This window comes from Microcaecilia unicolor, chromosome 7 (genome assembly GCF_901765095.1).
Source record: "Microcaecilia unicolor chromosome 7, aMicUni1.1, whole genome shotgun sequence".
Classification (NCBI taxonomy): domain Eukaryota; kingdom Metazoa; phylum Chordata; class Amphibia; order Gymnophiona; family Siphonopidae; genus Microcaecilia; species Microcaecilia unicolor.
Genome location: NC_044037.1, coordinates 49,674,958 through 49,702,594, shown reverse-complemented (window position 1 = coordinate 49,702,594; position 27,637 = coordinate 49,674,958). Strand labels below are relative to the sequence as shown.

Sequence of the window (27,637 nt, the reverse complement as noted above, 5' to 3'; positions counted from 1 at the left end):
CTGGGGCAATGAAGGGTTAAGTGACTTGCCCAGAGTCACAAGGAGCTGTAGTGGGAATCAAACCCACTTTCCCAGGGTCAACATCTGCTGCACTAACCACTAGGGTACTCCTCCACTTTCCACATGTCAAACTATTCTAATGGCTATTTTAAAAAGAAGTTTGAAATGACCTGGAAATTAGGAAAATGTCTTTAAATGGTCTGAAAAGACTCCAATCCCCCCCTTCCCATATTTAGCTGTTTTAATACCTGAATATTTAGCACTGGAGTATCCAGCGAGTAGCCACCTGAACAATTCCCACCCACCAACTGCCCTTGCGACAATTCTTATCTAGGCAAATTTCCCTCTGACAATTTCCCACCTGCCCAATTCCCCCTGGTTAATTCCCACCTTTGGCAGTTCTCAGCTCTGCAGTGCTCTAGCATCTTACCAGCATTTCCGCAACCAATTTTTCAGTTTCTGTTTTTTAGTTTCCCTCCCGCAAGTTTTTTTTTGGCATCACTGGGCCTGGATCAGGCAATCTTTGAGTATAGCAGCTGCTGGCATTTGAGGGGCAAGGGCTTCGTCCTTGTTGAAAAGATATGTCCAGTGGGGTATTCCCAGAATGGGAGATATTGTAACACGCATAGGGGAATATTAGTTGGCACAAATTCATTGGGTGGGCATTGGCATCTCCAGGTATAAGAAAGTAATAGGAGAAACTGTGTTAATGTTCAAATATGTGTAGATAGGAATATAAGTAACGTAGTAACATAGTAACATAGTAACATAGTAGATGACGGCAGAAAAAGACCTGCACGGTACATCCAGTCTGCCCAACAAGATAACTCATATGTGCTACTTTTTGTGTATACCCTACTTTGATTTGTACCTGCTCTTCAGGGCACAGACCGTATAAGTCTGCCCAGCACTATCCCCGCCTCCCAACCACCAGCCCCGCCTCCCAACCACTGGCTCTGGCACAGACTGTATAAGTCTGCCCAGCTCTACTTCTCGCCACCCAACCACCAGCCCCGCCTCCCCAACCACCGGCTCTGGCACAGACCGTACAAGTCTGCCCAGCACTATCCCCGCCTCCCACCCCCAGCCCCGCCTCTCAACCACTGGCTCTGGCACAGACCGTATAAGTCTGCCCAGCACTATCCCCGCCTCCCTACCACCAGCCCCGCCTCCCGATCTTGACTAAGCTCCTGAGGATCCATTCCTTCGGCACAGGATTCCTTTATGCTTATCCCACGCATGTTTGAATTCCATTACCGTTTTCATTCCACCACCTCTCGCGGGAGGGCATTCAAGCATCCACTACTCTTTCCGTGAAAAAATACTTCCTGACATTTTTCTTGAGTCTGCCCCCCCTTCAATCTTGTTTCATGTCCTCTCGTTCTACCACCTTCCCATCTCTGGAAAAGGTTCGTTTGCGGATTAATACCTTTCAAATATTTGAACGTCTGTATCATATCACCCCTGTTCTCCTTCCTCCAGAGTATACATGTTTAGTTCAGCAAGTCTCTCCTCACACACCTTGAATTATTTTCAGAAGACTGTGTTCGTTGGCCAAACCAAAAAGTAGACAAAGTGACGGTAACATATGGGATGCTAGAAGAACTTAGGGAAGTTCTGGCGGCTCCACTGTCTGACTTTTTCAATGATTCATCCTAGAGGACTGGAGGAAGGGGCAATGTGATCCTCTTCCACAAAAATGGAAGGAAGAAATAGGTTGGAAACTATAAGCTGGTTAGTCTGACTTCTGTAGTGAGTAAATTAATGGAAATGATTCTAAAATATGATAGTGTGGTTTCAGGAATGCAGTGGATTGTAGAATCTGAGGCAACATGGCTTTACGAGAGGTAATTTATTTTGATTGTGTGACCAAAGAGTTAGATTGAGGGAGAATGCAAGACGTGGCATACTTAGAATTTTAGCAAAGCGTTTCATACAGTTCTTCATAGGCAACTCATAAATAAACTGACTACCCTCAGTATGGGCCCTAAAGTGACTGACTGGGTTAGGAGCTGGTTTGAGTGGAAGGTGATCTGATGAAAATGGCATTACCAATGGTGGCTGGAGGGATCAGTTCTTTGTCCAGTAGCTTGTAAACATTTCTGTAAGTGATATTGCAGAAGGGCTGTCTGATAAGGTTTGCCTCTTTGCAAATGATACCAAATTTTGCAATAGAACAGACAACCTGAATGGTATGCAAAACATAAAGCGGGATCTAGTGAAGCTTGAAGAATGGTCTAGAATTTGGCAGCTTAGACTTAATGCTAAAAAAAAAATGCAGGGTCATGCATATGGGCTGCAAAAACCTATGGGAGCAATATAGTATAGGGATGAAGTATTTCTGTGCATGAAAGAAGAGTGGGTCCTGGGGGGTGATCAAAAGTAATGATCTTCAGGTGGTCAAACCGGTAGAAAAGATGATGGCAAAAGCCAGCAGGATGCTTGGATGCATAAGGAGAGGAATGACCAGCAGGAAAAAAAGTTGTTAATGCCTCTAAATAAGTCTCTGATGGGATCTATTGTAGACTACTGTATACAATTCTGGAGACTGCATCTTTAAGATGTAAACAGGATGGAGTCAGTCCAGACAGTGGTTATTAAAATGGTTAGTGGTCTTTGTCATAAAGCATATGGGGACAGACCTAAAGATATCAATGTCTATGCTTTGGAAGAAAGTTTGAGAGAAGGGAGATGTGATAGAGACATTTAAATATCCAAGTGGCATAAAGGCATAGGAGATAAGCCTTCTTCAATTGAAAAGAAGCTCTGGACCAAGGGAGCATAGGATGAAGGTCAAAGAAGATAGAGTCATGAGTAATCTAATTAAGTACTTCTTTAGGGAAAGGATAGCGGCTGTGTGGAATGACCTCCCAACACAGTGATGGAGACAAGGACTGTGTCTGAATTCAAGAAACCATGGGAATAGCACAGAAGATCTCTAAGAGAGTGGAAAGGATAGTAGAAATTACTAGTTGGCATGGATGGGCAGACTGGATAGGCCATATGGTCTGTATCTGCAGTCATTCTCTCTGTTTCTGTGTTTTACTTAGATATTTTGCACAGGTTTTTAAAGGGAGAGTATGTGCATACTATCAATTGAAAAATCACCACAGATGTGCAGTCTCTTACACTTGCTTCTTCTGTAGGCAGAATTCTGAGGGAACATAAGAATTACCATACTACATTAGACCAGGCCATTAAGACTAATATTCTGTTTCCAACAATGGCCAATCCAGGTCATGAGGATACCAAAAGTACATATATTCCATGCAGGAGCAAGCAGGGATAAGCAGTAATTTCCCCAAGTCCCATTTAATAAGTTCCTCCAGGATGTTGTCCAAAGTGTGTATTTGAAAATGCAATTTACTTTGTACATTTCTTGTCCTAATTTAAAAGCACTATCAGAAATGCTTCTTGTTAGTTTACCTCACAGACTATTAGCTGCATTACAGATGAACAATTTCCAGTTGATTAACATGGGTAAAATACTTTTAATTTGCATAACTTGCTTTGAATAATGCCCTCCCTAGCATTAAGACATGATGGGGTGTCTGTAGGATGAGTTACTTGTGCACATTATTCTCTCATTTCAGTTGTCATAAAACATCTGCAAATGGTAATCCTGGCTGAGATATTATTCATAAAGTCGGGGCTAATAACGGTGCAGGCAGTAATAGTAGAAAAAGAGGGAGGAGACAGTCAGTGGAAAAACAGTCACAATAGCAGTACTGTGCAGTATAAAAAGATTTCAGGGCACTATCCCCCCCCCCCCCTTTTACAAAGCCACATTAGTGGCTGCCGGTGGGGCAATGTCGATACAGCCCATTCAAAGTGAATGGGCTGTGTCGGCATCATTGTGCAACAACTACTAGCGTGGCTTTTGTAAAAGGGGGAGGGGGGTATTAGTATAACTGATGCTAATAACTGCTGGACAGTCCATCAATGTTGGGCTTTTATCAGTTCCATGTCAGCAGCTGTATTTATCATCTTGTTCAAATGGTAGTGAGACAACCACTTCCTTGACTGGCACAAATGCTTTAATGGCACTAATATTATCAAAAGCTTACCATAAACCCAGCAAATTCCTACAACCTCCAGTATTGCTGCAATCAGTATCGCCCATCCACCACAGTAATAATCGATCAGATTGACCCAAAATATTCCTGCCTTTAGAAGAAATAGTAGTTAGATTCAATGTATTATCAACTTCAATTCTAACATCCTATTACTCAAAATAGCTGTCACTTCAGGAACCATGGGGAATCGTGGTGCTAAATTTTTTATTTTAATTAATTTCTTAAAGCAGTGTACATTCAGGCACAGCCGGTATTTTTTAGTCCCTAGAGGTCTTTCAATCCGTACCTGACAATGGAGGGTTAAGTGGCTTGCCCAGTATCACAAGGAGCTGCAGAGGGGATGTAAACATGGCTTGCTGGTTCTCAGCCCGCTTCTCTAACCATTAAGCTATGCCAGCACACCAAGATCTACAAGGCCATTTCATATTATAGACGTTCCTATGCAGCCACAATTAAGTCCATGTCCCTTGTTTTTGCCTCATCATAGTTTGGACATTTCAGTTTGTAAAATGAATATTCATGTTGGATGTAACCAGTATATGAACATCCATTTTTATTTTAGAGCAGGCTGTATGTTGATAGATCCTGTTCTAAATACCAGCACTACCAGCAACACACAGACCTGAACATCCTTATTCTGAGTTGGACATCCTTTTTAAAATGCTGTTCTATGTGTCTTTATAAAATAGGATAAAAATATGCATAATCTTCTTTCTCAACCTAGACAGCTGTTTATAAAATTATTCCCCCAAATCTAGAAGAATACCTCTTGATTGCTACAGTAAATAAAGCAACTTAGGTGTTCAAGGTAGATACAACAACACAGTTAATATAGCAGCTAGTTCTGTAAGTCTTTTCTAGGAAGATTGATAAAGGCTGTGAATGTAGCAGAAAGGAGGCATACAGTATCCTGGCTTTTCCTCAAATGTTCTTCAAGATCCTGGTGGATCTGTAAGGTCATACTCTGAAAACATGGTGCTAGTTGGTAACATTCAGTCTTAGAAGGGTAGGGATTCAGCAGCTTGGGTGACCTTTCCATCATAGTATTGATAATTCTAAAAAGTTATTTGATAGAATTCTGAACTTTTGTAATGTGATTGTAATAGTGGGATTTCTTAGACTTCCTGATACAGTTGTTGGAATTAAACAAATATGATAGTTAATCATTTATTTTATTTTCATCAACATGAGAGCTCTGCCATTCATATTCCAGTCTACGACCAGTTTGCTTCATAGTAAGAATCTCATCAGGGAACCAAGGAGGACATATCAAATACCTCATATTTTCCTTTTAGCAGGAGGAATATAATACCAGTCTGTTGTTGTTTTACTGATTCAATTGAACGTGGAAGTCCTTCCATTCAGGTAGCATGGGTTACTACCATCACTATGGAGAGATCTGTGTATTTCACATTGGATCCTGGTAATCTCAATGCCAGTGAATCTATATACATAAAGCAGAAGCGTGTGTTTGTTTATCTGGCCCCCCAAAGAGCTACGGCCACCAAACCCGGCAGGCAGACTCTACCCACCATTACCGAGATTATTGTGTAGTTTGAAGAAATTCGGTTCACAGGGGCACTCAGGGGAGGGGGAGCAATTCCTCCATCCATTAAACAAATAGGCTGCAGGTTAAAAAGTTCTTTCTTGCTGTTGCTAAGCGACAAACTGATTGGGACAGGGAGGGTGAGGGCTCAGAGACATGGATAGTAGCTGTGCAGTTGTCCCTCTCTCATTCTCTAACAATTTCATAACGAGGGAGGTTCAGAGAATGGTGGGAACAGGGTAGGGAGAAAGTATTGGGGTCAGACTGGGAAGTGTGTGTCTGTGAGTGAATTCACTGCCCCACTAGGGGAACGCTCCTCAAAAAGGGCGGGAAAATGCATTTCCATATGCCCTTGAAAAGAAGGCTGTGTTTTGACAGGAAAACGGTGAAAGCCAAATGGCAGGCACTTGCTAGATTGAAAGAAACAACTAATCAAGAAAATCAACCTAAACAAATTGATCGGAAGAGAAAAGTTAGTGCTAGGTAGGGATCAAGTGTCCACATTTTCTGATTTAAGGGAGTATTAAACTCATTGACAATGTCACCCTTTCTCACACACCCCTCAGCAAAATACCCCACTCACACTCACCCTTTCTCACTCATCCCTCAGCAAAACAACCCCACTCACACACCCCGGAGTAGCACCCCCCCACTCACACGCGCCCCTTAGTACCACACCCCACTGACACTCACCCATTCTCACACACCCCTGAGTAGCGAACCTCCATGCACACTCACCCCATAGCATTATACTCTCACACACCACAGAATAGCACACCCCTTTCAAAGTCATCTGTTTCCACACACCCATTAGCAAAACACCCCCACTCACACCCCCATTTCACACACCCCTCAGCAAAACACCCCAAATCAAACCCTTTTCACCAGTATAACCCGCATTCACACTCATTTATTCTCACACTCATCCCTCAGCAGTACACCCCCACTCACACATTTCACCCCCTCAGTAGCATACTCCCTTGCACATTCACCCATTCTCTCACCACCCCTCAACAGTACAATTCCTCATTAGTGCACCCTCACTCAGACTCACCCATTCTAACATATCCATTCACAGTCACTCTCAGCAGTACACTCCCACTCAGTCATTTTCATACACCCCTCAGCACTGTCAATGTTTAAGGCTCATTTAAAGTAGAATATAATGTATTTGAAGCCACAATTACAAAGTACTAACCTATCATTGAGCAATGCCAGCGGGGACAGCTTTTAGCTAATAAAGTACTTACCTGAGTGACACAGACGAGACCAAGAAGAAATAAGAATATACAGCAACCAATAGTGATAGGGATTCTCATTTTTTTCATTGCTTTTGGAAAGGCATCCTGTATAGCTGTTGTAATTGTTTCTGTAAAGAACAAATATAGTTATACATAGTAATGGGAGTATATGGTGGCAGGAAAAGATTAGTTGGCTCATCCTGCTTGTCCAGTCTACAACATTATTCTAACCTATACTGCTTAGAATTCCATTTTTTATTCAAGTCCATTTTTATCATCTACAAATTCTTGGGACAAGCGCATGCAAGTTCCAAGGATTCTCATAATCTATATCTTATTTCTCAGAGTTTATCTTTCCGATAGGTGTATGCATTCATTGGCATGCACTTTTTTAGAAAATCTTTAAAAATTTGGGCCCTTTTACTAAGCTGCACTACAAAATAGGCTTAGTGCATCCTTACGTGAGCCTTTCCTGCACGTTAAGCCCATTTCTCGCGTCACCATCAGAAAGGCATTTTTCCTATTGGTTTTAATTATGGCCATGCGCTACTGTTAGCATTAGCTCACAGTCATTTAAAAAAATTACTGAGGAAGCACTTACCACCTCCTATATGGGTGTATCAGCACACTAGTTGGTTAGTGCATCCATGCCCAATCTCTGCCCCTGACATGCCCATTCCCCCAAATTTTTAAAAAAATTAATGAAACCACTCCCACCCTAAAGGGAAGTTTTAGTGAGAAATTGGGGAGAGAGGGAATCTTTGGTCACAGTGAGGCCGATTTTCAAAGAGATTTAAGTGGGCAGGAGCCCATAAGGTGGCGTCACATGAGTACGATGTATTTAGAGCGCTCAGATGGCAAATCTAACACAGAATGCTTTACTATATCCTGTGTTAGGCCATGTTTTCTGCATTAGGCGAGCATTAGTGCCTAATGCAACTTAGTAAAAGGGCCCCTTAGTATGTGTAAAACTAATTTAACACACATTAACCTAGAAATTAATGCCCATATAATTGGGTATGTATTAAAAAGTTTGAGTGGATATTAAAATTTATTACAAAAATGAATGACTGAATCAACTTGAAGAAAAGTCTGAAAATCAGGAAGAAGTTCAAAATATCTGAAAATAAGCTAAAAAAAATTTTTTTCCTCATGTATATACTAACTTTTTGGATAAATAATTTAGGGACCCTTTTTTCTAAAGCTTACTTAGTATGTGCTCAGAATTATTGTGCACTAAATGATAAGAAGCTCATTTTAATATCTGTGGGCTTCTTAGCACTTAGCACATGCTAGGCTTTAATAAAAGGACCCCACTGTTTTTTTGTGGCTGATAGCTTTACTGAGGAACATTACACAACTTACCTATCAGTGCAAACTGTGAATCCAGACCCAAAGTCAGAAGCATAAAGAAAAACAGAATGGACCAAAGAGGAGAAACGGGCAACTTGGTCAACGCTTCTGGATAGGCCATAAATGCCAAGGCAAATCCTAATTGAAGAAATTGTCAGTGTTACTGTTTAAGATAATTGAAATGATAATAAAAATATTGACCCCCTCCCCCAATATTGAGTCTGTGTTGGTCAGCGAATTTAAAGGCACTGACCACTAGTCTCAATATGACCCATATAATCAATGCTGGGCATAATCCAGGTATGGACATTGCATATCTGGGACATAGGCATCTGCCAAAAGTTATCTGGCTTCCAGCTAATATTCAGACTGATACATGGATAACTGGATAGATATAGTTTGGACAGCCTTTTTGCTCTCAAGTTTCTCTGGACATGTACCTGATTAATAGACTAAAAATCACTCTTTACCGGGTAAGTCCCAGTTCAAGCCTGACTCTGCTCCCAGACTGCCTTGCCACTGACCATATATTGTCACAGAGGTCAGAGCACACATTCAGTGACACTGGCCAGTTAAATGTTGCTGAATATGTGCTCTGGGGAAGGCCAGTAAGATTTGACCAGGCAAGAGCCTTCCTATCTGATTAAATCCTTTTCAATATCTACCCCTTAGTTTATTTGGCAATGCTTGCCATTAGATTCAGATTGGAGGAATGTCAATATAATATTGCTTTATCCTATTTACTTTATTCGCTTTTCTAGACTATGTATTATAGACTATGGCCAGTGCCATTGTTAATTTCTGCTGCTGCTGGATCCACTTTTTATGGTGGAAATTAACCATGGTATCAGCCTTGTTTGACTGCAGTCATTAACTATTGCTGCACTGGTGGGGCAGGACTGCCGGGGATCACTAGTGCTGTATGAAGAGAGTATCATGATGGATGGATGAGGGTCTGCATGGGGGTTGGCAGAATAAGGGAGGGTTTGGGCAGCTTTTGAGATGTCCTAAATTAGGCCACTTACAGCCTTATTTTCGAAAGAGAAAGAAGCCCATATTTCGACCCAAATCGGGAGATGGGCGCCTTTCTCCTGTGGGCGCCCAAATCGGTATAATCGAAAGTCGATTTTGGGCGTCTTCAACTGCAATCTGTCGTGGAAATGGGCAAAGTTGATGGGGGCGTGTCAGAGGCGTGGTGAAGGCAGGACTGGGGCGTGTTTATAAGCCGAGGAGAGATGGGTGCCTTCGGGCAATAATCGAAAAAAGAAAGGTGTTTTTAGCGCGAATTTGGGTCATTTTTTGGACCTTTTTTTTTTCATGAACAAGTCCCAAAAAAGTGCCCTAAATGACCACATGACCACCGGAGGGAATCGGGGATGATCACCCCTGACTCCCCCAGTGGTCACTAACCCCCTCCCACCATATAAAAACAAACTTTAAGAACTTTTTTTTCCAGCCTGTATGCCAGCCTCAAATGCCATACCCAGCTCCATCACAGCAGTATGCAGGTCCCTGGAGCAGTTGTTAGTGGGTGCAGTGGACTTCAGTCAGGTGGACCCAGGCCCATCCCCCCCTACCTGTTACACTTGTGGAGGTAAATGGGAGCCCTCCAAACTGCCCCCAATACCCACTATATCCACATGTAGTTGCCCCCTTCAGCCATAAGGGCTATGGTAATGTGTAGAGTGTGGGCAGTGGGTTTGGGGGGGGGGGCATTTGAGGGGTTCAGCACCCAAGGGATAGGAGCTATGGACTTAGGAGGTATTTAATTCTTTTTTTTTTACTTGTTACAAGTGCCCACTTTAGGGTGGTTCAAGAGGAAGGACTCCGTCAGTCTTTGCATCTCTCTTTTTTTCACTAGCAATTCATACATTTTTTCATATTCTTGCATATGAATTTGGTAATAGAAATATTTCTCTAGTTGTTTCTGTACACAATCCCACAACCTGGAGTTGTTGGTTTGAGGCTTTTTCCCCTCTCCCTTCAAGCTGGCATATTTGCATGCTGGGAACAGGTGTTAAAGCCCATATTGAAATGAGGAATATGTGTCTATATTTTTGGCTTGCCCACACCATGCACTACCCGCATCCAAACCATGCCCCCTTGTATTCTCAGCATGGTGTGGATCTCCACAGGTAAATAGCACATTTCTAATGCTATTATCTAACTGTGGAGGTACTTCTAAAAAAAAAACCCATAGAGGGGCATAATCGAAAGGGACATCCTCGTTTCAATTTGGATGTCCTCGTAAAACATCCCCATCCAGGGGTGGGGAAACCCCTATTTTTGAAACAGGATAGATGTCCATCTTTTGCTTTGATAATACAGTCAGGGACGCCCAAATCCTGAAATTTGGTCATCCTTAGAGATGTTCATCCCTAGACTTGGTCGTTTCTGATTTTCGGTGATAATGGAAACCAAGGACGTCCATCTCAGAAACGACCAAATGCAAGCCATTTGGTCATGGGAGGAGCCAGCTTTGTAGTGCACTGGTCCCCCTGACATGCCAGGACACCAACCGGGCACCCTAGGGGGCACTGCAGTGGACTTCTTAATTTGCTCCCAGGTACATAGCTCCCTTACCTTGGGTGCTGAGCCCCCCAAACCCCACTATCCACAACTGTACACCACTACAATAGCCCTTACAGGTGAAGGGGGCACTTAGATGTGGGTACAGTGGGTTTCTGGTGGGTTTAGGAGGGCTTGCTTTTTCCTGCACAAATGTAACAGGTGGGGGGGGGGGGATGGGACTGGGTCCACCTGCCTGAAGTGCACTGCACCCACTAAAACTGCTCCAGGTACCTGCATACTGCTGTGATGGACCTGAGTATGACATCTTAGGCTGGCATAGAGGCTGGCAATCAATATTTTGGAAGATGTTTTTTGAGTGTGGGAGGGGGTTAGTGACCACTGGGGGAGTAAGGGGAGGTCATCCCTGATTCTCTCTGGTGGTCATCTGGTCATTTTGGGCACCTTTTTATACCTTGGTCGTAAAAACAAACACGACCAGGTAAAGTCATCCATGTGCTTGTCAGGGACGTCCTTGTTTCTTTCGATTATGGGTCGAGGACGTCCAAGTATTAGGCACGCCCAAGTCCCGCCTCCAATACGCCCCCTTGAACTTTGGCCGTCCCTGTGACGGAAAGCAGTTGGGGACGTCCAAAATCGGCTTTCGATTATACCGATTTGGACGACCCTGGGAGAAGGATGTCCATCTTCCGATTTGTGTCGAAAGATGGGCATCCTTCTCTTTAAAAAAATGAGCCCAATAGTGTCCTAAACTTTTGCACTGTCAGTTATATCCAACCAAACATCAACAGCTGATCTTGACAATGACTTAGGATGAGCAATTAAATTATATTGACAACAATGACTATCAAATAGTTTTTATTTCCCCTATTTACTGTTAAACTTACCTTCATTTACAACTTCTGGAACAGGTTTCTTCAATGAGAAAGCCATGTGTCCCATGATTGAAAAGATAGCGAATCCAGCAAATAAACTGGTTAGGCAGTTTATCACACACACCACGATAGCATCCAAATAGCAGTTGTTGTGAAATTTATTGTAGGAAGCCAAAGCTACTATACCACCCCATGCTGTTGAAAGAGAATAGAAGAGCTGTGTGGCAGCATCTTTCCAAGCCTAAAACATGAACAAATTGACATCAATTGTGTGATTTTAACTGAAGCTGAAGTAGCTCATGACTTCAATAGGATCATCCTAAAGTAACTTCTGCAGGTAAAAAGTGATGGCAATTTTGTAAGTGCCTCCTGGAGGGTTTAAAATGGTGAATTATGTGATCAAATTGCTTATAAAATGATCCCCAAATAACTAATAGCAATATATTTCGGGGATCAGTGGACTGAGGGGAATGGTCACAGAAGTATAAAGGCTCTCCTTAAAACCATCTGCTCAATTCCCATCTAAGGTGGCCTGTATGAAATTAAATGCTGGTCTCAGTCCAGTTCAAGGACCATGGCAGAAACATTTATTATGCAACTCCTAGTAGATTCCTCTGAAATCTGCTGAACACCTCACCATGGATTTGCGAGAAGAACATGACGGGAGAGAGTAACATGTGGCATGCTAAGCTAATCTTATTAATGCATTTCATCATTGATATATAACAACCAGGGTGTCAATATTCAGCCAGCAGCAGTCAATGAGCTTTGGCTGCCACTGCCTTATCCTAGGATATTCAATGCCTGGATATGTCTGGGCACAGATTTTGACTATCCAAATATAAATGGCTGGATAAAATGTATTGAAAAATCACAAATATAAAAATTGGTGAACAAAATCACACTTCTAAATCTCAAAAAAAATAATTTTTATCTGAACATTGAAGGAAGAGAACTAAGTAGCAAAAAACATTTAATAAATGAAACTTCAACTACTACAAAAGGTCTACGTGATGACTCTTCACAGGTGGCTACAATCACTGGTTTCTAATGGAGCTCTGAAGAAAGTACCAGTAGAAAACAACTCCCAAAATGGGAGAAAAAACTACTGCTACAAAAAAAAAACAAAAAAAAAAAACGGACACTACCGTTATTACAAAATTGTAAAACAGTCTCTTCACTATCAATGTTCATATACAGCCATTAGCATAAGTTGGCATTTCTGTGCCAACATTTAGGCATGTCCAATTACACCAAGTCAATAGCAGGCTTAAATGCACGAACCTAAATGTGGCACTTTGGTGAGTAACTTACACTGCTCTGTAAGTTATGCCCTTAAATGTGGGATCTGCAGATTAAGCCCCACCCATATGTTTGCCCCTTGCATTTACACACTAGTAAATTGCACACCTGTGTTATAGAATAGAGCTTAGCGCTCAGCTAGCACTTACAAGCATAAGTGTACAATTCACACACATAAGTGCTAGTATTCTATAACCTTAACGAGCACTAAAGTTATAGAAGGAAGAGATAATATGTGAGTAGTCTTTACTTATTGCATGTGCAGATTTGAAAGTGGCATGTTCTGTATGTGGTCTGGCCAAGCCTTCAAAGTATATGTATACTCTCTATTTTACAAAGGAAATACATTGGGGGGGGGGGGGGGGGGGGAAGGACAATTATATAACAAGGTGCCTAAAATTAGGCATCTGGAGGGCACACAGTAGAAGCCTATTCAATAAAGGAAAGTAGGTACCTAATTCCTTACAGAATATTAACGTAACCAGATATATACACGCATAGGGCCAGATTAGGTAAATGGCACTGATAAATAGGCACTGGGAAAAATCAGCGCTCAGTGCTAGTCTAAACAGTGTTCTGGGATGAGCGCCTTTTATAGAATAGCGCCTAGTGAGGATTCTCACACCTAGCTTTGGATGCATGGACTTACACCAGCTGAAACACGGTGTAAATCCAGGCATGCAACTCCCTCAAATTATATAATAATGTGCATAATTCATTGGATTGCCCTTGACCAACCCATGCCCCTCCCATGGCCATGCCCCCTTTTGGGTTGCACATAAGAGCATTTGGGCACAGATCATTATGGAATTGTATGTAGCCAGATCCATACACAAATCCAAATTAGTGTCAATTAACATCAATAATTGATTGTTAGCAGCCCATTATTGATTTTTAACTGCATGGATCTGAGGATCACATGCAAATCTAGAGTGGAGGAGTGGCCTAGTGGTTAGGGTGGTGGACTTTGGTCTTGAGGAACTGAGTTCAATTCCCACTTCAGGCACAGACAGCTCCTTGTGACTCTGGGCTAGTCACTTAACCCTCCATTGCCCCATGTAAGCCACATTGAGCCTGCCATGAGTGGGAAAGCACAGGGTACAAATGTAACAAAAAAAAATCTGGGTGCCATTTATAGAATGGGGGGGGGGGGGGGGTAGGATTTTGGAATGAGCACATATGCCAGCCAATAAGCTGACTCTAAGTGTTTGCACCTGTGTACACCTCCCATGCTATGTATTTGTAGAATAGTATTTAGGTGGCATGCTTGCATGTATGTATGTAAGTGCACACATATCCATATTTATTCCAGTAGTCTAACCATTTACGCATGTAATGCCCACTGTTCCCTCTAAACTGAGAGGGAGTGCAAACCCATGTACTTACACATGTAAGTGTGGGTATTTTACAAAAGGCTCTATATTCAGTGAGCCTTTTGTAAATACTTTGCAGATTGTGAACGTTTTACCTCGGATGCTCCTTTGCCAACCTAGATGACCTGTACATGTGTAACTCCAACTACAAAAGTGATTAGGTTTTCACAAGACAAGTTAACAAAGTATTGATAAAAATGTGTGTATGTGTATGGGGTTTTTTTTACATGACTATTTATTTATTTAATTTAGTTCTTTTTGATTCATCAAGGAAGTTTGAGGCAATGTGTAATAGCAAATTATTTAATAAGAGATTGTCCTGAACATAAATTTCCCTGATTTTTCTCTTCCTATATTAGATGTTAGAGAATAGGAAGGACAATTTTCAAAGCGATTTACCTAGGTAAAAAGTATTTTACCTGCGTAGGCATCCTTAGATATTAGGAGTTTTAAGGAAACTGAAGCCACTCCCATGGCCATAGACCATTGTGGGCACTGAACCCTTAATACAAAAGAAAAAAAAAATATTTATTTGCCTTATTTTCTAAATGTGCTGCTTATTTGTTTGACCAGAATTCAGCATTTTTCACCAACAATTCTATTCGGAGCTGTCATGTCCTATGTGGCTTATCTCAATGGCTGGAATACTTGAGGCACCCTTTCTTAAACTAATATATGCAATCTGTGAGGAATGTAGTCATGATAGTCGAAGGTGTCCTTAGAATCCATAACCAGAGCCCTCCTTTCATATTTACTGTCCCAACCATAGAAGTCAGCTCTGTGGGTGCCAGTGGGTGCCAAGCACCCCTAATATTGAGCAAGTTCATTCACTGTGTGGAAGGGGTAATTTATATGATGTTTGGCACCCTCAGTCATTTTGAAATGCTGGCACCTATGGCCCCAACATCATGTTTGATGATAATCTAAACCTTGCTTTCAACTACACTGTCCTGTTACATGCTTTTTGTTGTGTGTCCTGTCTCTCTGTCTTGACTATACTATAGGCTCCAGAAAATAAGGACTGTCTAATATGTGTCTTTACATATATCTTGTACACCTTATACAAATCATGATAATACTAATAATCATTTGGCCCCTCACCCCCAAAAGCATGAGGACAATTCCTCAATTCTGCCCATTCTGACAGCCCCCAACATCTTCAATAAAGTTCCTTTACCCCAGATAGCTCACTTGGCTCTTACCAGAGGTTCCCTGATGTCTAGTTGGGGGGGGGGGGGGGGGGAAGAGTGATCCCCAAACACTCCTATCTCATTGGTGGCTGGGTACAAAATGGAACCTCTGACACTTAACGATAGGAAGCAGAGGAGCCATTTTGTACTAGGCACTGATTGAGCAGGAGTGTGTGGGAATCCTGGTAAAAGTCAGGGAGCAGTTGGGAGTGGGGTACTTGATTGAATATGTTAGGGGCTGTGAGGGGGATGCAGTTCTTTAATGAAGATGTTGGTGGGATATTTTGGGTGGGGAGTTTCTGGAGCAGAAATCGAGGTTTGGGTTTATCGTTTGTTGTAACAAATATATTAAATACTAGTAAAAAAGGCCCGTTTCTGACACAAATGAAACGGGCGCTAGCAAGGTTTTCCTCGGAGTGTGTATGTTTGGGAGAGTGTATGTGAGAGTGACTGTTTGAGAGTCAGAGTGAAAGTGTGAGTGTGTGAGAGAGAGAGTGAGTCTGGGTGTGAGTGTGTTTGTGAGATAGTGTGTGTGTGAGAATGAGAGTGTGTGCAAGTGTGTATGTGAGACACAGTTTGAGAGAGAGTGTGTGTGTGTGTGTGCGAGAGAGAGAGAGAGTGTGTGTGTGAGACACAGATTCTCTGTGAGAGTGAGTGTATGAGACCAAGCGAGTGTGTGAGTGACTGTGTGGCACATAGAGAGTGAATGTGATACAGTGTGAGACAGAGTGTGTGAGAGTGAGAGTCAGAAAGACATTGTATATGAGAGAGAGAGTGTGAGCCCTGCCCTCCCAATCCATGCCCATCTGTCCCCTGCCCCCTCCATTCATCCTTTTCCAGCAATTCCCCTCTCTCCCTGAGCCCTGCCCTCCCAATCCATGCCCATCCAGGCTCCTCTGTCACCTGTCCCCTCCATTCATCCCTATCCAGCAATTCCCCTCTCTCCCTGAGGCCTGCCCTGCAATCCATATCCATCCATGCCCATCTGTCCCCTCCATTCATCCCTATCCAGCAATTCCCCTCTCTCCCTGAGCCCTGCCCTCCCAATCCATGCCCATCCATGCTCCTCTGTCCCCTGCCCCCTCCATTCATCCCTTTCCAGCAATTCCCCTCTCTCCCTGAGCCCTCCCCTCCCAATCCATGCCCATCCATGTTCCTCTGTCCCCTGCCCCCTCCATTCATCCCTATCCAGCAATTCCCCTCTCTCCCTGAGGCCTGCTCTCCCAATCCATATCCATCCATGCCCATCTGTCCCCTCCATTCATCCCTATCCAGCAATTCCCCTCTCCCTGAGTCCTGCCCTTCCAATCCATGCCCATCCATGCTCCTCTGTCACCTGGCCCCTCCATTCATCCCTATCCAGCAATTCCCCTCTCTCCCTGAGGCCTGCCCTGCAATCCATATCCATCCATGCCCATCTGTCCCCTCCATTCATCCCTATCCAGCAATTCTCCTCTCTCCCTGAGTCCTGCCCTCCCAATCCATGCCCATCCATGCTCCTCTGTCCCCTGCCACCTCCATTCATCCTTTTCCAGCAAGTCCCCTCTCTTCCTTCCATGACCCCCCCCTCGCATCCATGCTCCTCTCTCTCCCATGTCCCAGCCTGGCCCGCCCTCTTCCCCCCCCCCTTCGCATCCATGCCCCCCCCTCGCAGCCATGCTGTCGTTTCTCCCCTGCCCTCCCGCTCCCATTGTTCTACTTTACTGGCCACCCTCTTCTCTCCCCCCAACATCCCTTTTTGTTTTTTTTTCTTCTTTTTAAATTTACCTCCGTGGCGGTTCCGGCAGCGAAGCGTCAGGGAGGGAGGCGGCGCTCCCGACGTCTAGCTTTCCCTTCGCTGTGTTCCGCCTTCTTTTGACGCCATCCTTGACGTCAGAAGAAGGCGGAACACAGCGAAGGGAAGGCTAGACGTCGGGAGCGCCGCCTCCTTCCCTGACGCTTCGCTGCCGGATTTGTTTGGTTTTTTTTCCGCCCTCGACGTCATGACGTTTGACGCGAGGGCGGGGCAGAGACGGCTGGCTGGTTTGAAGGCTTCACACCACGAATCCACGAACCCTTCAGCCTGGGAGTGACGTCAGATGGCTTCAGAACGTTGTCCTCAGAACGTTGAAGGTGCGTTTTATTATATTAGATTAGATATTGCCACTATCATAGATGCATTTGCTACCTCACGTTGCCGTCCATACTTATAACCCATCCATTCTCCACCCTTCACTTTCCTTGGCAATTCATAAGCTACGTCACAGTTGTATGGTAACTGTTTTCATGTGGTAATTCACACGATAACTGCTTACCACACTTTAGTAAACAGGCCCCTAAAATCAATGCAGAGTTCCAAAACAAGCCTATTTTTAATGACATTGAAAGGAGGCTATTCTGGGGACATGTTCAGGTCAGGAGAAAAAAAATAATTGCAAAGACCAGGGATACAAAATACACATGGACTTTGTCCTAATGTGACCAATATGAAAACTGCTGCCTTAAGATACTGGAAAACAAATAATAAATCCTTTCTTTCTTTGTACATATCGTTTGTTAATGTTATTATAAACTCACCTCTGCGTTCTTCAGTTTCGACATATCAGATTGTGTTCCAATAAAGTAATTAATGCCATCTCGTGCACCTTCCAGCGTAGCGCCTCGGATTAGAAGAATAAGCAGGACAACATATGGGAAAACAGCTGTAAAATACACTACCTGCCAACAGCAAATAGGGATATCTGATTTAGCCGTGTAGTGACACTTCAATATTTTTGTTATGTTTTGCAGAGACAATTTTACAGAAGAAGTGCCTAGGTAAATTACCCCTTAAGAGCACTCCCTCACCAGACTATCTTAAAAATATGTTTTGTGGCCTGCTTAGCCAGGAGGGTGGTGCTCAGTCAGGGAGGATGTTAAAACCCTAGAGTGGGAACAGAACAGGGAGGCCCCAAGGAATGAATCTTCCAAGCTGATTGCAGTACCAGGAAGAGGAGTACTGGGAAAAGAGAAGCAGCTTCAAGCTTAGCTTTCTACAGTCTATAGGTAAAAGACTATCAAGGTAGGAAGTGCCTTAATTTATTTGTGAAAATCCTGGACCTGGATGACCAAGTGGGAACCATGCCTGGGCCTCTTTGTGAGTGGATTGGAATTGTACATTGTATTTGGGCCCAGCCAGAAGGCAGTCCTAATAGTTGGATAGATACTTCATTGGCACAGTATTCAGCCTATGAAGCAACAGACTGCTTTACCTATTTGAACACCACCCATACTACTACAAACCTGATTCATTAAGGTCTTTTCCTACAGACAGAGAAAAGTACATAAAACCCCATAATGATCTTTGGTGGACCAATAATTTGTTAGGATTAAATATTTTGCTCATGTTTTTTTCTTACTAAAAAAGATTTGGACAATTTCCTAAAAGAAAGGTCCATAAGCCATTACTATGATGGACTTTGTAAATCCACTGTTTATTTCTAGGATAAGCAATGTAAAATCTGTTTTATTCTTTTTGAATCTTGCCATGTACTTGGACCTGGATTGGCCGCTTTTGGAAACAGGATACTGGGCTTGATGGACCTTCGGTCTGTCCCAGTATGGCAACGCTAATGTTTTTACCTTTCCTGAAGATTTTATTCCTTTAAACAATGCTGCTCCAACTAATATCCATGCTAAGAGGAGGCAAAGGGCTAAATGCCACACAACCACGCCAGTCTCATCTAAGCCACTGGATCGACGGAGTGCCACATTTCTAGAAATAATAAGTTTCAAGTTTATTAATGATTTGATATACTGTCATGGAGAGACCTGTCAAAGCGGTTTACAATAATCATAACAAATTGTATTTCTATCACTCATAACTTATTGTAAGCCACACTGAGCCCGCAAAAAGGTGGGAAAATGTGGGATACAAATGCAATAAATAATAATAATAATAATAAGAAGAAGAATAACAATAGGTGATGTAAGGAAAAGAACTATAATAGAAGACTGGAAAGAGGGGACAGGAAAACAAGGAGGATGCTTAGGATGTGGGGCGAGAGGAAAAGACTATCGAAAGCTGAGCGATCAACACTGTCACATTTACAAATTTTGTTTATTTATTTATTGGGATTTATTAACTGCCTTTATAGATTCACCCAAGGTGGTGTATAATTTACAACATATGGTTACATACTGTAGAATGAAATAGCTTCCATTGCTTTAAAATATATGAACAGTTACAGTATAGGAACATAATTCTACAAACAATTCTAACTGAACCTTTCACAATTTTACATTTACATTCAAAGAAACAGTATGCTGCCATTTAGGGAAAACACCATAATTAGTAGAGTAATATAGGTGGATGTTTATTCTGGTCAAAATTAAGAAGGATATATTCACAACCCCTTTAGGAAAACGGAAGCCTTCCTCCATCATTACTCAATGACTCCTACTGGCTGACCTTACCAGGTTCCAGGGAGTTTTGAGGTCTGTAGTTGCAACAAGTTGGACAGACTAAATGTATGTACTGTATTTTTGTGTATATACCCTGCACTCATGTACAACCTGCAGGAAAGCACTAGTTTTCGAGGTACAAGTATAGATAGCCCACATCTTTGAAAACCCACAAGTCCAATAAATTCTAACATTTTGATTCTGTAATATAAACTCTGAACATCTGGTTTGTTAGGATGTTCTTCAGCATTATGTTGGCATCAGCATTTTAAAAAGGAGATAGAGCAGCTTTTAAACTAGAAACAAGGAGAAGGCCGACAGGCGCTCAAAAGCGCATGGTTCAGGATAAGGTATCTTTCAAAGATATCACCAAAACAGGGAATAAAGGGGTATCCTGATAGTGAGGTTGCAAAAGAGACCATAGTAGATCAGGTGTCCTTAAATAAAAATAAAAATCAGACAAAAGATTGCAAATTAATACTGTCAAGTACTAAGCATGATGTAAATAGGAACAACAAACATAGTTTGAAATGTCTATATGCGAATGCCAGGAGCCTAAGAAATAAGATGGGAGAGTTAGAATACATTGCACTAAATGAAAAATTAGATATAATAGGCATCCCTGAGACCTGGTGGAAGGAGGATAACCAGTGGGACACTGTCATACTGGGGTACAAATTATATCATAGTGATAGGGTGGATTGAATTGTGGAGGGGTAGCATTGTATATTAACAAGAGCCTTGAATCAAATAGATTGAAAATTCTGCAGGAAACAAAACACTTCTTGGAATCGCTGTGGATTGAAATTTCATGTGTAAAGGGGAAAAGGATAATGATAGGAGTATACTACCATCCGCCTGGCCAGGATGAACAGATGGATGCAGAAATGGTAAAGGAAATTAGGGACGCAAACAAACTGGGCAACACAATAATAATGGGTGATTTCAATTACTCCGATATTGACTGGGTAAATGTAACATCGGGGCATGCTAGGGAGGTAAAATTCCTTGATGAAATGGAGCAGCTGGTACAGGAGCCGACAAAAGAAGGAAAAATTTTAGACCTAGTCCTTAGTGGAGTACATGATCTGGTGCGGGAGGTAATGGTGCTGGGGCCGCTTGATAACAGTGATCATAATATGATCGGATTTGATATTAGCTTTGAAGTAAGTATACATAGGAAATCAAATACGTTAGTGTTTAACTTTAAAAAAGGAGACTATGATAAAATGAGAAGAACAGAGAAAAAAAAACTTAGAGGAGTGGCTGCGAGGGTCAACAAATTACATTAGGCGTGGATGCTGTTCAAAAACACCATCCTGGAAGCCCAGGCCAAATATATTCCGCATATTAAAGAAGGAGGATGGAAGACCAAACGACAGCTGGCGTGGTTAAAAAGTGAAGTGAAGGAACCTATTAGAGCTAAAACAAAATCCTTCAGAAAATGGAAGAAGGAACCGACTGAAAATAGTAAGAAATAGTAAGAAACAGCATAAGGAATGTCAAGTCAAAAGCAAAGCGCTGATAAGGAAGGCTAAGAGGGACTTTGATAAAAAGATTACGTTGGAGGCAAAAACATATAGTAAAAATGTTTTCGGTATATTAAAAGCAGGAGGCCGGCAAAAGAATCGGTTGGACCACTAGATGACCGAGGAGTAAAAGGGGCGATCAGGGAAGACAAAGCCGTAGTGGAGAGATTAAATGAATTCTTTGTTTCGGTCTTCACCGAGGAATATTTGGGTGGGATACCGGTGCCAGAAATGGTAGTTGAAGCTGACGAGTCGGAGAAACTTAATGAATTCTCTGTAAACCTGGAGGATGTAATGGAGCAGTTCTACAAACTGAAGAGTAGCAAATCTCCTGGACTGGATGGTATTCATTCCAGAGTACAGATGGAACTGAAAAATGAGCTTGCGGAGCTATTGTTAGTAATATGTAATTTATCCTTAAAATCGAGCGTGGTTCCGGAACATTGGAGGGTGGCCAATGTAACACCAATTTTAAAAAAGGTCCCAGAGGAGATCCGGGAAACTATAGACTGGTGAGTCTGACGTTGGTGCCGGGCAAAATGGTAGAGACTATTATTAAGAAACAAATTACAGAGCATATTCAAAAGCATGGATTAATAAGACAAAGTCAACATGGATTTAGTGAAGGGAAATCTTGCCTCACCAATCTACTACATTTCTTTGAAGGGGTGAACAAACATGTGGATAAGGGTGAGCCGGTTGATATTCTGTATCTGGATTTTCAGAAGGCGTTTGACAAAGTACTTCAGGAAAGACTCCAGAGGAAATTGGAGAGTCATGGGATAGGAGGTAGTGTTCTATTGTGGATTAAAAACTGGTTAAAAGAAAGAAAACAGAGAGTAGGGTTAAATGGTCAATATTCTCAATGGAGAAGGGTAGTTAGTGGGGTTCCTCAGGGGTCTGTGCTGGGACCACTGCTTTTTAACATATTTATAAATGACCTAGAGATGGGAGTAACTAGTGAAGTAATTAAATTTGCTGATATTCAAATTGGTTAAATCGTGGGAGGATTGTGAAAATTACCTTAAGAGACTGGAGACTGGGCGTCTAAATGGCAGATGAGTTTAATGTGAGCAAGTGCAAAGTGATGCATGCGGGAAAGAGGAACCCGAATTATAGCTACGTGATGCAAGGTTCCACGTTAGGAGTTACCGACCAAGAAAGGGATCTAGGTGTCGTCGTTGATGATATGTTGAAACCTTCTGCTCAGTGTGCTGCTGCGGCTAAGAAAGCAAATAGAATGTTAGGTATATTCGGAAAGGAATGGAAAACAAAAATGAGGATGTTATAATGCCTTTGTATCGGTCCATGGTGCGACCGCACCTCGAATATTGTGTTCAATTCTGGTCGCCGCATCTCAAAAAAGATATAGTAGAATTAGAAAAGGTGCAGAAAAGGGTGACGAAATTGATAAAGGGGATGGACGACTTTCCTATGAGGAAAGGCTAAAGCGGCTAGGGCTCTTCAGCTTGGAGAAAAGGCAGCTGAGGGGAGATATGATAAAGGTCTATAAAATAATGAGTGGAGTTGAACTGGTAGATGTGAAGCGTCTGTTTACGCTTTCCAAGAATACTAGGACTAGGGGGCATGGGATGAAGCTACAAAGTAGTACATTTGAAGCGAATCAGAGAAAATCTTTCTTCACTCGGCGTGTAATTAAACTCTGGAATTCGTTGCCAGAGAATGTGGTAAAGGTGGTTGGCTTAGCGGAGTTTAAAAAAGGTTTGGATGGCTTCCTAAAGAAAAGTCCATAGACCATTGTTAAATGGACTTGGGGAAAATCCACTATTTCTTGGATAGGCAGTATAAAATGTTTTGTACTTTTTTGGGATCTTGCCAGATATTTGTGACCTGGCTGGATTGGCCACTGTTGGAAACAGGATGCTGGGCTTGATGGACCTTTGATCTTTCCCAGTATGGCAATACTTATGTACTTATAAAATCATATATTGGCCGCAATCATGTCTACCCTACATCCTAGTGCAGCAAATGTAAAATCACAAATTCCCCATGGGTTATATATGCAAAAATATGGTAATAACTGGGGAGTGGGCTATTTTTATTATCCAAACTTTATCTGGGTGGCTCCCAAAATTATTGATTTGGAGCTATGGCAAGTTACAAAAAGAGTGCTCTGGTGTATAAACCTATTCACTTAACTTACTTCAGACCTGATCTCTGGGACTAGTCATTTTTTACATAGTTGACCATAGTAATACTTTTCATGGTCTGCTAATGAGTCTTATAATGTTGAAAGCTTCCCCCTGGAGGAGGAAGTGATTACTGACAGGGGATGAAGATAAAAGATTAGAGAATGTACCATGATGGAGGGCCCAAAAGCCAGGGTGGTAGTGAATATGTAGCAAGTCTAGCTGCATAGTGTACAAGGGAGGCAGGGGTGCCAAAATGGGGGGGAGGGGATAGTGCTTGGAGGTGTGTTGTACAGGGCATGTTTCTGGGTAGCTTCACCTCTGCCAAAACCAGTGAGTGTGAATGGAATGAGCAGAAGCATTGACTGCAAGAGGCCAGAGCACCAGAGGTTGGATATATAACAGGCTAAATAGTGGCAGGAGACATTCAACAAGAACAATAATAGAAATTTGAAAAGAGTTTGAAGAGAGAGTTGAAGGCTCAAAGGTTTTAGGTCAGGAGTATTCCCCCCCCCCCCCCTCACCCCACCATACCAGATTCAGTTTTTCTTGGAATCACGTTATTTGGAACTGCAGCCCAGAGCAGATGGGACCAACACAGCATTTGTATTAGCTGAATAGCAGAAGAGTGCCAACCCAGCAGCAAGATAGGCTGCAAGACCCTATCTGAAGAGTGCCAATATAGCACCAAGACAGGCTATGAAGCCAACACAGCACCTAGTTAGGCTGCAAAGCTCTGCAGAATGTATGGCTTAAGATTTTTACATGTTTTTGTTTGCATTTGTTTGATATAGTTTGTTAAATGTGTTTATATTCCTTTTATATAGAAACTATATTGATATCTATTATTATAGGAAGGTAGTTAAGCAAATTTATGAATAAATAAATAAATAAATAAATAAAATAAATAACAATAAAACATCTGAAGAGCACCAAGACATGCTGAAAGGCTCTAAAACATCTCAACAGAGCCAACCCAGCACCTAGCCAGGCTTGAAGGCTGCAGTCAGTGGGAGTGGAGATGAGGTCAGGTAGGCTCTTGCGCCTACAACTCACCAGTCAATATTCAGCCAGCAGTGGTCAGCATTGTTTTATGTGCTGACCATGACAGCTACTTTAAGCCCTGATATTCAGTGCTTGGACATGTCCATAAACTGGCATTGAATATCTGGGTATCACTAGATATGTGTTAGCTACCAGAAGTTATGCAGTTCCAGCTGATATTCAGCCAGGACCCATATAAGGGGATCAATAATTTTCTCTCCCTTACCTGATTCTGAACCTCCTCATGAATCCCCCTTCCCCACCCCCACCCATGAGAACCGATCTCCCTCCCCCACCCAGTCACCTGTAGACACACCCTAGGCCTTCCCTAAACTCCCTGGTGATTTAATGAAGTAGACTAGGCAAGAGAGAACCCCACTTGCTCTTCTGCTGGCAGCTCTGTTTGTAAAATGACTGCTGTGACCTCTACATAATTCTACAAACTGTTGCTATGCTCGTCTTAAAGAAATTTCTCTTTAGCTTGGTGTGTATATTATAGGGGGATAGGTATACTTCTAAAATGCCCTGTCTTTTCCTATCCGAATGTACCACTGCTGGTCCTAGATGTCTTACATTCAATACCCTATTTCCTTCTATGATCATTTCCGTCTATCCTTTACAAGCATTATGGTATGATGAGACTAGACTGTAAAGTCTTTTATAGTAGTTCTTTAGAAATGATCATTAGTAGCAATGGTAGTAGAACTCCTACTACTGTATAATCTCTCACACTTTTAGGCCAAGGTTCCTTTAAGAGCCTAGCAGATCTCCCTTTAATCACTAGTGGTTTCTTGCTGATGTTCTAGTCAATTTGGGAAGCCTTTGAGTAGATAGCAATGGAGAATTCTTTCTCTAAGCTAAATTAGCCTTGAAAATAACACATTCCTGAAGGGTTTTTAATGTGTCACAACAGGTTAAAATAAATTATGTGATCACTAGGGAAGCAACATTTTCTGTTGTTGGCCCATTTTTATGGAATCAGTTGCCTGAACGGTTGTGCTTATTAACCGAGTTCTCCAAGTTTAAGAAACATCTAAAAACATATTTGTTTTCTCAGGCTTTTGAAGTAGCTCTGGAATGAGGGGGCATAGGATGAAGGTGAAAGCAGTCAGACTTAGAAGTAACCTGAGGAAATATTTCTACACAGAAAGGGTGGTGAATTCTTGGAATGGCCTCCTGGTGGTGGAGGTGGTGGAGATGAAAACTGTATCTGTAGATGGCATGGATGGGCTGACTGGATAGGCCATAAGGTCTTTATCTGCCTTCATTATTTTCTGTTTCTATATAGTGCAGTGAAGATTCTATGATATAGTATTGGGTATATGGCATCTTTTGCTTTAATGAATGGAGATGGGATATAGGGTGTCTCATTTTTATTATGTATAGTTTTTATGTTGTTTTAAGATTGTGTATGTTTTATTAAAATCTGCCTAGGTAACCGGCGGGCTAGAAATGGATAAAATAAATAAACAAATGTACTAGGATTTCCAGTTCTGTACAGCCAGTGGATTAGAGATAGTTACAAATTGCTTCTCTCTGCTCAGGGGAGTAGCTACGGGTGGTCCTGGACGGGCCCAGGCCCACCCACTTTTGCTCTAGGCCCGCCCCAACCCAACAACATCGCTGCCGGGAGTGTTGCCTGCCTGAAATTCTTCTCCCCGCTGCTGCCTCGGTCCCTGCAGTATTCTTTTTTTTCGCCCGTGACCAGCAGCGCTACGATTCACAGAGGCCGCTCCGCTCCCCACTGCAGCGTCCATTCGGCCCTACGAAAACAGAAAGTGCATCAGAGAGGGCCGGATGGACGCTGCAGGGGGGAGCGGAGCAGCCTCTGTGAATCGTGGCGCTGCTGGCGACGGGCAAAAAAAAGAATGCTGCAGGGACCGATGCAGCAGCGGGGAGAAGAATTTCAGGCAGAAGTTCTTCGAGAGTTGCTGCACAGGGGGGTAAGGAGTGAGGGAGAAAGTTGGACATGGGATGGGAGGGAGAGATGCAGAAGAAGAGAGAGGGAGAGAGAGAGAAAAAATGTTGGACATAGAAGTAGGAGAGAGGGTGACATGTGGGAGTAGGACAGGGGCAGAAAAAAATGTTGTGCCCATCCAATTTGGGCTCAGGCCCACCCAAAATTGGCTGTCTGGCTACGCCACTGTCTCTGCTTGTGAGAGAGACACTGATGACTCAGCTTTCACTGAACATTTTCTTTTCTATATCACTGTGACTAGTGAGTGATTACTGCCTTGCAACATGCATACACACTGCATTTGCCCTTGCAGCCCTGAAAAAGTTGTAAACCGTTAAACACCCTTCTTATGCTTCTATAGCACATATCTTTGTTACTCATTAACAATACTATCCTGCCTCCCACTGTCTCTGGCAGTCCGTTTGATCCCCCCAAACAGCCAGATACACAGACTAACAGTTCCTCTGCAAACCCCAGCAGCAAGCATGGAAAACCTGTTAAAAACACCCCTAGTGCTAACATCTATCTGTATGCTCTTTGGATTTTTTTTTAAAGACACCTTTTAAAGTTCAGCAGTTTTTTTTGCTGAAGCTCTGGAGCAGGCAAAGAAACATGGGATCTCCACTCTCTCTCTGAAAGCCTCAGAGAAAATGGTTTCTTGCCCTGATACTGGCATTTGGATAGATCAGGCATGGATAGCCTTGTTTGGCTGCTTGTCTTAGAGTTTCAAGATGTCTGGCCAAAATGCCTCATGCTTTTGGCTTGCCCCTCACACCCTTTCATTCTACCCCTCCTTGAGTTGCACCACTGTGTCTGTGCTGCTAATAGTTATGTGTGTCCTTGTTGATGATGTTTGAGACAAATAGTGATTTGTGTAAATTCACAGCCCCATGTATCCAGTTCAGTTGCATTAAAATTAACCAAAATCACATTTTACCATTAGCGCAAAAATGAAAACCTTTCCACAGCTCACTTTCATTTTCAATATTTGGCAATATCCACAAAGGGAAACTTGTGAGTGAGTGGGTTTCAAAATTGTGGGCAGTTATA

General features: G+C 42.5%; 1 protein-coding gene across 1 annotated transcript in view; it reads right to left on the bottom strand.

Annotated features, from left to right (window-relative positions):
• LOC115474101 (sodium- and chloride-dependent neutral and basic amino acid transporter B(0+)-like) overlaps window positions 1-27,637 on the bottom strand; it is a 72,640-nt gene that overhangs the window by 21,145 nt on the left and 23,858 nt on the right. The window contains exons 6-11 of the mRNA XM_030209428.1: window positions 19,086-19,218; window positions 18,042-18,182; window positions 11,633-11,861; window positions 8,229-8,354; window positions 6,873-6,991; window positions 4,068-4,167 (exon numbers count right to left, since the gene is read on the bottom strand). Of these exons, the coding sequence (XP_030065288.1) occupies window positions 4,068-4,167; window positions 6,873-6,991; window positions 8,229-8,354; window positions 11,633-11,861; window positions 18,042-18,182; window positions 19,086-19,218 (848 nt within the window). The remainder of the gene's footprint in view (window positions 1-4,067; window positions 4,168-6,872; window positions 6,992-8,228; window positions 8,355-11,632; window positions 11,862-18,041; window positions 18,183-19,085; window positions 19,219-27,637) is intronic.